The sequence below is a fragment of the Hevea brasiliensis genome, chromosome 10 (assembly GCF_030052815.1).
Source record: "Hevea brasiliensis isolate MT/VB/25A 57/8 chromosome 10, ASM3005281v1, whole genome shotgun sequence".
In the NCBI taxonomy this organism is placed as follows: Eukaryota; Viridiplantae; Streptophyta; class Magnoliopsida; order Malpighiales; family Euphorbiaceae; genus Hevea; species Hevea brasiliensis.
The window spans coordinates 511,917-526,109 of record NC_079502.1 but is presented as its reverse complement, the minus strand read 5'-3'; the positions used below and the strand labels follow the sequence as shown (position 1 = coordinate 526,109).

The 14,193-nt window shown below is 28.0% G+C and overlaps 1 protein-coding gene across 1 annotated transcript; it reads right to left on the bottom strand.

Annotated features, from left to right (window-relative positions):
- Positions 1–13,053: 13,053 nt before the first annotated feature.
- On the bottom strand, positions 13,054–13,752 carry LOC131169580 (uncharacterized). Its single transcript, XM_058128765.1, has one exon. The coding sequence runs from the start codon at positions 13,750–13,752 to the stop codon at positions 13,054–13,056; it is 699 nt and encodes a 232-aa protein (XP_057984748.1).
- Between the last annotated feature and the right edge of the window lie 441 nt (positions 13,753–14,193).

The window sequence follows — 14,193 nt, the reverse complement described above, 5'->3', positions numbered from 1 at the left end:
TCAAATATGGCTTCCCTGCAGATGAGTTCATGCATTCTACACCTTTTTATAGGCTTCAAGAAAGAGGGAGAGGGAAGAGAGCTGTGCCTAGCCCTCATTATTAGTTAAAGATAGGTAGCTTCCTAGTGAGTGAAAAGTCTCAAGTTGGTGATAATATATAAATTCAAGTCCTATCCCTCCACGTTTATAAAACAAAAGGGCAAAATTCTCTCTTAAATCTTTAAAAAAATTGTGTAACAGTGATTTAAGTTTTGATTAGGTTTAGCTTATGAAAATCAACTCATAAATATTTAAAATTTTAAGCAATTATATATGTAGTTAAAGTACTTATAAATAACTGATAACTAGTTGATGTGTTTAGTAAAAAATAGCTTCTAAGTACATTTATTATTAAAATGATTAAAAAAATATTAAATGAGATTTATGATAAAATTTTAAAAATTAAATGAGGATAATATAGCAAAATACTTTGTCAAATTAGCTTATTAGCATCAATATGAAGAGCTGGATCCTCAACTTATTTTTATAAATTTAAAAATTGTTATGAACAAATAGGTTTAACCAGCTTTTAAGTTAAGATAAACATTCATTCAAAGTTTTAGACTTTTTAAAATAATGTAATAAAGTTCAAATTTCTTAAATTTTGAACGAAAGTGATCAAAAATTAATCACATGACCATGTAGGCTAATTATTACATACATTCGGAGTACTAAAAAATTGTGTTCCTCCTCTCACAGAAAAGTAGACCCTTCCTACAATATAGAGAGTGGGTCCCACATAATTGTGAGAGAATGTGCATGTGCACCGGATGCACCTAATAATTTCTCAACCATGTAATAGAAAATGTGTACCAAACTTTAATTTGGATGTCAAGGGAGAATGAGAATAAGGAGAAATTAGAGCCTCGAATTCACGGCGTTCATACTCGTAATTACTTTGATACAAAAAATCCAGGCCGTAGTCATTTCAGCTCTCATCAGACACATTTTCTAATCTAGTTAAGCCATTATTCTAAGGGAAAGAATGTTTGTTTGAGGATGAGTGCAGTGATAAACTATTGTGATTAGAAAATCTTCGCTTGCTAGAGGGCTTCTTCTTCCTCTATCAATATGAGGTGCGAAAGGAGGTATAGAATCATAATTGCCATTTCCTGGAGGCTAGTCACACGTGGACTGAGTATTGGGTCAACACTTGGAAGGCATATTCTAAGGCTTACTAAAAAATAGTGCACCTCTGCTCGCATAAATTCAGTTTCTCAATAAATTATGAAGATGAGATTCACATGAATGTGAGTGATAATGCACATGCATTAAGAGTAATGCACATGCGTTAAGAGTACACAATAATTTTCCCACCAAGAGGGCCTTCATCAAGAAAATCCTTAGACCCTCTTTGCTTGTGGCGATGCCATCTGTTGATTTATTCTGAAGAATGGTTTGATCAACGGCATGATCTATCCCTAAACGGATTATAGCTTGAAGATCCAGCTATCTAAAGTCTTTCATTAGCAAAACTTCAATAGCCATTTTCAATGGTGGGTTAGGGTAGTCTGTTTCAATGATTTTCCACCTTCTTGTTCTTCCTTGACATCTCCATCAAAATAAGCCAACCATTTTAATGATAGAGTAGATTTTGACGTTAAATTTAGTGTTTTGTTGATAAAAAAGAAATGAAATCTGAATTCTTTTTGATGTTTGGTCGAAGCAACTGAATTTTTGCAAATTTTTTGATAAATTTAATTTATTTGTTCAATGCGCATAAAATGGATATTATACAAATATTATATATGGGGTATTTTTATTTATTTCAAAAATGGAAAGTTTACTTTGTTAGTTTGGACTTTAATGAGTTATTTTAAAAAGCTTAAGAGTTTTAATGACTCAAACTATTGAATTTTTTTTGTAAGATTTAAATAAATCTTTTACAAAGAAAAAGAAAAAAGCTAAAACCCTTGACAGTGATTGAGGTCCTATATTTACACTACTTAAATCAAGGGAAATTATTAGCTTAGATCCGATCTTATATTTTAATTTTAAAAATTTTAGGGGAGCAATTACGTAATTTGGTCCCTGTTCATCATCATCATCATCTTCATCATAGGTGATGAAAGAATTCAGATCTAAAAAATCCTAGCCAACTTATTTTCTAAACTCTCTTTTTCTTCTCTCTCTTTCTTTCCTTTGTGAGTTTTTTAGGATGGCCGCTGGTGAGTGTATTTTCTCCTGTGGTTAACCTCTCTATTTTTTTTTATTTTTTTATGCTTTTCCTAATAATATCTAGATTTATATCCTTTTGGAACAAATTTGCATTTATCCTTAGTATATTATTGTGAACCGAGTTTTGTCTCATTTTTTTAAGGATTTGGTATCTCTTCTTAAAGATTTGGTATTTCTTCCACTGCGATGACTATTTCCTCCATTGCGAGGATATACCTTTCTTTTTATTATGGAATTATTAGGTGCTTTACTTTATTGTTTAGGTAGGAGTACAACGATAAAAAGTACAGATTTTTTCTTCATGAAAATATTAAAATTTGGTGATTTTTAAATCAGGCTCATAAAAAGATCGTGAAGTCAAATAGTGATAAATTACTATTGAATAGAGCATGCTTTCCGTCAAATGGTCAAATCAAATATTTTATCAATATAATTAAGTGTTTCAAATTAAGGTAATTATTATTATATTTTGTATAATTGATTTATCTTAAATTTTTTTTATATAAAATTATAATAGTATAAAATTTATACCTCAATTTTGTATTGTCTCTATTTAATAAAAGTTTTATCTTTTATTTTCTAAAAAAAATTCGACTATAAATTTCTGTAATTCATCACCTTTGTGTTATTATTATTATTATTATTATTATTATTATTATTATGGTTGCATTTATTTTGGGTAAAATATTCTTTTTATATTTTTAAGTGTTTAGAGTAAAAAAATATCATTGTGGTATTCTATTATTCTAATTTTTTTTGTTAAATCCACGTGTCCATTGCTTGATGTGTCTGTCAAGTCAAATTGTAAAGTTAATGTGAACAGGGAAGATGAGTTGTTCGTCATATTGAGGAAAAAAAAAAAAAGATATGCAAACGCTAGGACCCTCCCCTTTCCCCGGGTCTCCCTCTAGATTATTTAATAAAATTTTACATCCACGAGTTGATTTTTTTTATAAAATAATTAATTATAAAAAAATTTATTAATTGAATAAAAAAATTAATATAAAAAATATATATATATAATATTTTTTTATAAGAGATAGATCATAATCATAAAATATATCACACATGCATATATATGATTTTACGTTTCACACTGTAGATCTATAGTATGTTTTCTATTAAAATAAAAAGTTAAGTATTTTTACTAATTGATAATTATATTCAGATATTTTAATTTTGAGTAACATATTTTTAATCTCTAAAATTGAGAGTAACATATTTTTAGTCAAAGCTTTAAAATTAATTTAAAAAGTTTTAAATTTTATTCACTTAAAATAGTGATTGATAATAAAATACAAGTTAAAAAATAATTTATGATCAATATATTTTATTATGGTGAGCAAAATTAATTCTAAAATTATGAGATTCGGATATAACTGCTCCCATATTAAAGATTTGGGAAGTATGAATGTAATTGTGAATCAGCAAAAATATTTTATTTTTTATATCCAACTGAATATTAAAATAATATTATCAAATTTCTTCGAAAATCTCATCACTCACTGGAATGGTATAGCGTGATCAATTTTCTTTTCTCTAATCACTATAAATTAATTTCTTATTAGTTCAGATGTCAACCGTATTATATTTTATTTTTAAAAAATTATATAAAAATAATTAAAATACAAATTTATAATTTTAAAATTATAAATTATGCAAAGTAAAATACAATTCAAAAATTGTGAAGCAAAATTATAATTTATTAAATATATATATAGTTATTTTTTTATTATATTCATATTAAAATTTCTGAAAAATCCTAAAAATAAAAGTAGAAATTGAATTGAATGAGGCATGTGGTTACATGTAACCGAGAGTTTACTTTTGTATATTTATGAATTCTGCATATATTTAATTAGAATAAAGAGTAATGGCTCCACTATGGCAATTATAAAGTCCACATAAGGTCATGTGCCTTAGCTCATGAATGACACTTCTCATTCTCCAATCATGATCTCATTAAGCTTGCATTTTATCAGCATCCATCATTGTGGAAATCATTCTAGTATTCACTTTTTTAATTTTTTATTTAAAAAATATATTTTTAAAAAATATGTTTTAAATATTATTATAAAATTATTTGAATATATTTTATTATTTTAATATTTTTATAACTAAATTATATTAAATTTAATTTTAATTTTTTTAATTAATATATTTAACCATGTGATTTTCCAATAATAATTTAGAATGACTTCTAAAAAAAAATAAAATAAATTCAGTCTTCCTATAGAATAGAAGTCTCCTTAATGTGCTAATATATTTATTTAGTTTAACACCCTTTCTGGCCATGTGCAATTATTATTATTATTATTATTATTATTATTATTATTATTATTATTATTATTATTATTATTATTATTATTATTATTATTATTATTATTATTATTATTATTATTATTATTATTATTATTATGTGTAAGGATGCAAAATATTGTACTATTGATCCTATTACTTAATAGAGATCTTGTTATTTTATGTCCTTTAGTTTCAGTATTTGGATAAGATAATTGTGTTTAGGATTGAATATAAAAATTAATAATTCTATCGAGTTAGAATTGGGGTGAGATTTTATACATTAAATAGTTATTATTTAAATTTATTTAAATAAAAATTGATTAAATATAAATATTTAAAAATCTTAGGATATAAAAAATAAGATTTAAATATTTTTATAAGTTATTGAATTTATGGAAATAGAAATTTTTTAAAAAATGTTCTATATAAATTATTAATTAAATATATAAAATTAAATAAATTCAAATAATGTTTCAATAGTGATAATCGAATTTGAGGTCAATATCGATAGTTTAAGATGAATTTTAATTAATTTAGAAAAATTTAAATAATTAAATCATTTAAATTTAGTTAGAGTGATTTTAACAAGTATTTTATCTTTGTCGTCTCTAATTAAAATCATCAAAATGAATGTAACTACTAAAAAAATATTGAGGAAAAAAAAAACTCAAATGGGAAATATGACAATATTTTACCAAATAATGGAAATTTGTATAATGTTTAAAATCATTTTTAATTTATTTGTGTTGAGTTCAAATAATTAAATTATTCGATCGAATCCAATTATGATAAATTTCATAGGTAAATTTTATAGTTATGAATTATGATCTCTAATTAGAATTAACAAAATCTTAATAAATATAATAAGATAATATGATATAATATATCATTTATTTATTATTTAATACAATGATATAAAATAAAATGTTTATAAATATATCTTTCAAATTTTATAGATATAAAATATTACATGTAAATTATGAATTTTAAATTATTGCGTATATTTAAGAATTTATCTATTAAATTTGATTGACCTAATTGTACTCTTTATATTTTTTAAGAGTGGAGGGTTTTAGGTTAAAATATAGAAGGGAAGATATTATAATTCATAAATGTCTAATATAGCATAAATTTTATTCATAAAAATTTCATAAATTTATAATTTTAAGGAATGGAGGATCATGTAAAAAGGAAAGGTAAGTGAAAAGGTTTTGTATTTTTAAAATTTTTTGTTTTAATATTAAATAATTTATAAAATTATTCAAATGTAATTAATAGTTTTTTGGAATTTGATAAAAAAATATTATATAATATTATGAAAATATTATTAAAATGATAGTAATAAGAAAGTCTTTATTTTAGCAGATAAGCTTATAAGTTTTACAAATAAATATGTCTATTTATTTAAAATATTTTTTAGACTTATAAGCTCAGTTTACAAGTTAAAAAAAAATAAGTTGGAAGATTAGCTTTTTATAATGGTACTTATAAGTCATACTTATAAATTATTTTAACTAAATATTTTATTATATTACTCTTATTTAATTTTTAAAATTTCAGCATATATCTCATTTAATATCATTTTTAGTAATTTTAACAAGTAATTTACTTATAAACTACTTTTTACCAAACGTGTTAACTAATCCACTATTTATATAATTACTTTTAATTTTAAATACTTATAAATTTATATTATTTTAATTAAAACTTATAACCACTAAATACTTATAAATTAATTTTTATAAGTTAAATCAATTACATAAATACTATTGAAAATGAAATTTTCGCGAACACATGAGATTTGCTCAATATAATATGGGGAACGCTAAAGTGTAAAACTATAAGGTCATGTGCCTTTGCTTGTGAATGACACTTCTCGTTCTCAAATCATGACCTCACTAAGTTTGCATTTTATCAGCATGCATCGATGTGGAAATTATTTAATTGGTGTGAAGATAACATTTGGGTATTTTATACATATGTGGTATTTATTAATATATATGTTTCGTTTCACATTGACATTCAGATAGAAAGTTTTTTTTTTAATTATTTTTTAATATTACTAAAAGAATATTTGAAATTACTTACTATTTCTATAATTAAAATATATTAAATTTAATTTTAAATTTGTAATTAATATATTTAACTATGTGTTTTTTCAATGATAATTTTAAAATTAATATATGAGAGAACCAAAATATAATATAAAATTTATCAGTATTTAGAATGGCTCTTAAAAATAATAAATAAAATCAGTCTTTCTACAGAATTCTTTAATGTCCTTAAAAAATGAACTAATAAACATAAGGAGTAATTATATAATACTACCGTGATTTCATGTGGTCGGATTCGATATATTTACATAACGTAATTGTGTTTAGGATAATTTTAAATTTAAAACTAATATATCTATTGAGTTAGATCATTGGGGTGAGATTTTCTACTTTAAATAATTATTATTTAAATTCATTTATATAAAAATTAATTAAACATAAACATTCATATAATAATATTTAAATAGGAAAGATGGCAATATTTTACCAAATAATGGAAATTTCTGATATCAAAACACCCTTGAATACACACACATATTAGAAAATTGAGACAAAAAAAAAAAAATACAAGATTTTTGTGTGATTGAGCAAGCTTTTTGCTTATGTTTACGGATAGCTACATTTTTAGTATTGAAAGGAGAGTATCATGGTCCTATTTATATATACACTTACTCTTGTAAAAATAGGGTTTCTTATACGAACACATTAAATAAGTCTAGGTGACATTCAAGCTATTATAATCAAATTTAGGACGAATAACGGTAGTTTAAAATGAATTTTAATTGATTTGCGATCGGTTTGGTTAATAAAATTATTTTATTAAATTTAGTTATGGTGATTTTTATAGGTACTTTGTAGCTATTATTCTTAATTAGAATTAACAAATATTATAGTTATAAAGCTAAAAGAATAACTTAAAAGAGATAAGAATGTTGAAAAATAAGTAGAATCTCTATAATTTCATTTCTTTTAAATATATCAATATCAACATCAATCATAAGACTTTTATATATTTATAAGCATACATAAAGATAGTAGGAATGAATTCACATAAATAGATGAAATGAATATGTTTGTGAGTTGAAGAATATGAAAAGGTTAGGGAGTTCGGTTAAGAATACGAAGAGATTTGTGAGTTGGAGAATGTAAAAGGACATCCACAATTAATTTATTTATCATACTCTCATTGGATATTCAAGCATTAAGATCATGCATCATTAGAATCTTATCAGGAAAAAATTCTATTGAAAAAAATATATATAGTGAAGGGGAAAAAGTGCAGCATGTATTTACTCCCCTTGTAATAATATCACTTAAGATCTCTTAGCCAACATTTTTCAATCTTGAATATCAACTTTTTCAAAACTTATGGTAGGCAGTGATTGGTGAACAATCTATACAAGATTGTTGCTTGACTGAATTTATTGAACATCAATATCACCATTTTGAAGATTCGGAGTGAAATATGCTTTGTCTTATCTCTCTCTCTCTCTTTTTTATGCATTTGTCTTATCTTTTTTAATATACCTTTCCTTCAATTATTTTATGATCTTTATACAATATTATTGGAATTTCCCTTTTAGTAGATGGACCAAATGTAATTCAAATATGTTAAGTTACATATTCCCAAACTTGCCTTATGATTAATTGCTAAAATTTATGCATGATTAGAATAAGTAGTAGCTATGTTTGTTTTATAGAAAGTCAGATAGTTTTACTTATTCCACACACAAATAAATAGTTTATCTAGGATCAATTGCCATGTGGATTAGATAAATGACATGCATCTACATAACCAATTAGATTTGATTTTGATATATTGGTATAACATAATTAAATCATATCCACTGTAACTTGGAGATTCCGAAATACATGCTTAACTATATTTCAGATGTGTATGAGTTAGAGAATAACTATACCTTGGTAATAAATTTATAGAAAATGCCATATCATGTCAAGTATTACTAGCGAGATATATTAATATTCCTATTGCACAAAGATATGATACTTCATGACTAAGAATTCATCATTCTTTCAAGGTCGGAAATGGTCTTTTATTTTTCTTTAGATCAAGTGACCTTACAACCATTGGTGTATTCAATGGATGTGTTTTATTCATATAGAATGTTTTTAACACCTTGCCTATATAACAAAATTTCATTTGTGAAGTGTTCAATTAATAAGTTGAGATAAAACTTTGTTTTTCTAAAGTCTTTTGTCTCAAACTCTTTTTCTAAAGAATCTATTGTTTTTTGAAGCTTTCAAGACTTCCAATTCTATTTAAATTATCAACATAAACTACAATGATGGTAAGCTCATATTGAATCTTTTAATAAAAATACATGGAAATGCAAGGTCATTTTTATAACTATAAAAGGAGAATATTACAATCCTATTTATATAAACTTATCCTTATGGAAATGGAATTTCTCATGCAAACAACATTAAATAAGTTTAGGTGATATATGAGCAGTTGTAATAGGGTTTGGAATGGATACCAATATTTTAAAAATGAATTTTAATTGATTTGGGATGGTTTTGAATAATTGAATTATTCGAATTCATCAATTATGGAGATTTTTGTGAGTACTCTGTCATTGTCAACCCAAATTAGAGTCATCAAAATACATAATACTATTAAAAATATAAGAAAAAAAAAGAAAAAGAAAAAGAAACGACTCTCCTAAATAGGAAAGATAACAAATTTTGCAAAATAAAGAAAATTTTTGTTAGCAAAAAACCCTTGAATAATATACATTAGATTAGAAAATAGAGAGAAAAATAAACACAAGAATTACACACAATTAAACAAGTGTGCCTACCTTTATGGATAGTTGCTTGCTTTTTTTTATTATTGAAAAGAAAATATCATGGTCATATTTATATAAATCTATCCTTAATTGTACAAATAGGATTTCTTATAAAATCAACATTAAACAAGTTTGGGTGATATTCATGTAGTTATAATAGGATTTGGGATGAATATCGATAGTTTATGATGAATTTTAATTGATTTGGGATGAAATCTGATAATTAAATTATTCAAATTTAGTTAGGATGATTTGTACAAATACTCTATTGTTGTCATTTCTAATTAGAATCATCAAAACATATATTAGTGCTGAAGAGAGAAAAGAAAAGAAAGAAACAACACAACCCATGAGAAAGATAACAACTTTTTTGCAAAATAATAAAAATTTATGTCATCGAAATACCCTTGAAAACACATACAGACTAGAAAATAAAGAGAAAAAAATACAAAAATTTTATGTGGTTAATTGTGTCTAGGATGTGCAATTGGTCGTTTGGTTTTGAACTGATTAAATCAAAACCAAAATTCAAGAAAAATTAGAACAAAACCAAACCGATAATATATGACTAACAAAATCAAATAGAACCGATAAATTTCGGTTTGGTTTGGTTTAAAAACCTTCAGTTTTCTAAAGAATTGATCATCTATCGTTGTACCATGCCGTTTTACTCAATTTCCCCATTTTTCTACCATTCATCATCGCAAATACATAGAGATATAGCATAAATAAATTCATCCAAAGATTAAACCATTCAACAAATAAGCATTAAAGTAAAAAACCATCAATTGAACAAATAAGCATCAAAACTCATACAAAGATTAAACAATTCAACAAATAGTGATGAACACCCCCAATATTCAGATTAGAGATATAACATCTAAAGATGGAATTAGATCTTTTAACAACAAACAAGGCAGAATTGATAACCAATCAAGATACAATAGTAGCTAGGCTAGAGCACCTTGATTATAAAGATAAAATAAGCAAGTGGTCAATTTGCTTAAGTCCATGTTCTATTCAAGAAACAAGGAAGAAATCATAAAGCTCTCACAATTGACAATGATAGCCGAAAATCAATGCTCTCTCAATGTTTGATATTAGCTATCCCTATTTGATGTAGAAGACAAGTATTTATATGAGTTACAAATAACTAATCTGCCACATGGCATAAAAAAACAAAAATAGAATATTCTAGAGGCTAGGCTCCAAGGTCAATTGTGTGAAGCTGATCCATTTGTCCTCCAAAGGCCCAAGCCCAAGACCAATCTAATCCTCTTGGTGCCTCCAAAGTCTACTAACCAAGCTTTGCAACTCCCTTACCCTTGCTCTTCTAATTGGACACTTGAACGATGAAAGTGGCTTCGGTGGTGGCGTTTCCTCATCATTCCCCCCTTCTTGAAAAGAATTCGTCCTCGAATTCAGCCCTGCATTAATAAAAGGAGAAAGATCAGAAATATTGAATATAGCACTAATGCCATACTCACCTGGCAGTTCAATTTTGTAGGTGTCATTGTTGATACGCTCTAACACCTTGAATGGACCATCACACCTTGGATTTCTGTTGGTTTGGAAATCGTTCCTTCCTGAAATGTACCCACACCAAGTCACCTGGCTAAAAAACAAGTACCTTGCGGCCTTTATTAGCATGAGAAACATATTGTGCATTTTTCTTTTCAATGTGTACCCTAGCTTGCTCATGTAATTTCTTAGCCAATTTAGCCTTTTTCTTACCATCTAGACTATCAATATGATCAATAGGTAATGGCAACAAGTCTAGTGGTGTGAGTGGATTATATCCATATACAAGCTGAAAAGGTGAAAATCCTGTGGAAGAATACACAACATGATTATAAGCAAACTCAACAAATGGCAAACAATCTTCCTAAGATTTCAAGTTCTTTTAGATCATTGCACGCAATAGAGTGGTTAGTGTCCTATTCACTACCTTAGTTTATCCATCAGTTTGTGGATGACAAGTAGTAGAAAACAGAAGTTTAGTGCCTAACTTACCCCACAAGACTTTCCAAAAGTGACTTAGGAACTTAACATCTCTATCACTAACTATCGTCCTAGGTATGCCATGCAATTTGACAACCTCCTGAAAGAACAAATCAGCAATATGAGTGGTATCATTAGTTTTATGGCATGGAATGAAATGTGCCATCTTATCTATCAACAACCACAAATATGCTATCATGTTTTCTTTGTGTCCTAGGTAACCCTAATATGAAATCCATGGAAATGTCAGTCCAAGGTTCTTTAGGCACAGGCAATGGTGTATACAACCCATGTGGCATAACTTTACACTTGGCCTTTTTACATTGCACACAACTAGAACACAATTTTTCAACATCTTTTCTCATCTTAGGCCAAAAGAAATATTCATGCAAGATGTCCAAAGTTTTTGCCACGCCAAAATGGCCCATTAAACCCTCACTATGCGATTCCAACACAAGCAAGTCATTTATAGAACACTTAGGCACACAAAGTTTAGTATCTTTAAACAAGTACCCCTCATGTCTATAATATTTTGGAAATGCACCCTTCTCACAAGCATCAAACAAACCAGCAAAGTCATCATCAATAGCATACAAATCTTTCATGAATTCAAACCCAAGCAACTTTATATCAAGTGTAGACAAAAGTGAGTACCTCCTAGAAAGTGCATCAGCAACAACATTTTCCTCTCCTTGCTTATATTTAATCACATATGGAAATGAATCAACAAAAGCAATCCATTTAGCATGCCTTTTACTCGACTTATTTTGATTCTTAAGATGCTTCAATGATTCATGATCAGAATGTATGACAAACTCTTTAGGCCACAAATAATGTTGCCAAGTTTCCAAGGTCCTAACAAGTGCATACAATTCTTTGTCATAAGTAGAGTAATTCAAGGCAGCACCATTCAATTTCTCACTAAAATATGCAATAGGGTGTTTCTCTTGCATCAGAACCGCACCTATACCGACACCACTAGCATCACATTCAATTTCAAACATTTTATCAAAATCAGGTAAGCTCAACAATGGTGCAGTGCATAATTTTTCTTTCAATTCAACAAATGCATTTTCATGCTTCTTTTTCCATTCAAACACAACATCCTTTTTCACAAGTTCATTCAAAGGAGCAGCAATAGTACTAAAATTAGACACAAATCTCTCATAGAAACTAGCCAATTCATGAAAACTCCAAAACTCAGATGCATTTTTAGGAGTTGGCCAATCCCTAATGGCTATGACCTTTTGCTCATCTACTTCTACACCTTTGCTACTCACAACATAACTAAGAAAGATAACTCTATCTAAGCAAAAAGAACACTTCTTCATATTAGCATATAGTTTTTCAGATCTCAACACATCAAATACATATCTCAAATGATGCAAATGCTCATCCATGTTTTTGCTATAGATCAAGATGTCATCAAAATAAACTACCACAAATCTGCCAATGAATTGTCTAAGCACATGGTTCATTAACCTCATGAAAGTACTAAGTGCATTGGTTAACCCAAATGGCATAACCATCCACTCATACAACCCATATTTTGTCTTGAATGCGGTTTTCCATTCATCCTCCTCTTTCATTCTAATCTGATGGTAACCGCTTTTCAAGTCAATCTTTGTAAACACACATGCACCAAACAACTCATCAAGCATATCATCCAATCAAGAAATGGGATGTCGATACTTTAACATGATTTTGTTGATAGCATGGCAATCTACGCACATGCTTAATGTCCCATCCTTCTTTGGTACAAGGAGCACTGGAACCACACATGGACTCATACTTTCACGCACATAGCCATTTGCCAAAAGTTCCTCCACTTGCCTTTGTAGTTCTTTTGTCTCCTCAGGATTACTCCTATATGCTGGTCTGTTTGGAATTGGAGCACCCAGAATGAGGTCAATTTGGTGTTCTATCCCCCGAATTAGTGGCAAACTCGAAGGAAGATCATCTGGAAACACATCCTCAAATTCCTGCAACAAAGAAACAACACCACTAGGTAAGTTTTGGTCAATGTCAGATAAATATAAATTCACCTCTCGGTACATAAGCACACAAAAAGGTCTCCCCCCTTGTAAGGCTTCCCTCACTTCTTTTCCTCTCACATACAAACTCATTTTCTTCTCTCTACTCTCCTTTTGCCCTGAGCCCTCACTCTTTTCTTTTTCTTTTACTTCTTTTGCTCTCACTCTCCTCTCATTTTTCCTCTCATCAAGCTCGGCCTCTCTCAAATTTTCTCTCCAATCTTTCTTTTCCTCAACTGATTTTAAGATCCTCACTTGGTCTTCATGCACTTGAGATGGTGACATAGGAAGCAAGGTGTAGGTTCGGCCATCTTTCAAAACTATATACTTGTTCATGGACGGCCCAACAAAAAATAGATAGCTACCATAGGCACCACATCACAAACTACCTCATCATGGTACTTCCTAATGCTAAAAGGCACTACAACCTCTTTGGTAACTCTCAATTTCCCACAATCATTAAACCATTGGAGACCATATGGCTTTGGAAGCAAAGTGGTAGGCAATCCCAATTTCTCAGCCAATAAGCTACTAGCAACATTGCAACAACTACCACTATCCACAATCATACTACATAGTTTCTCATTCACCAAACATCTAGTATGGAAAATATTGTCCCTTTGCACCTCATCTCCATCACCCAAACTGACTTGTGCACTCAAGGTGCGCATAATGACAAGGACATTACCATCCATGGGAGTTTGCTCTCCCTCATCAAGATACTTATCATCAATATCATCACTAGCACTCTCTTCGGCCTTTTCTTCACTACTCTCC

Excerpts from the sequence above, each read along its gene's own strand:
- LOC131169580 (XM_058128765.1), bottom strand. The coding sequence starts at position 13,752 with ATGAACAAGTATATAGTTTTGAAAGATGGCCGAACCTACACCTTGCTT.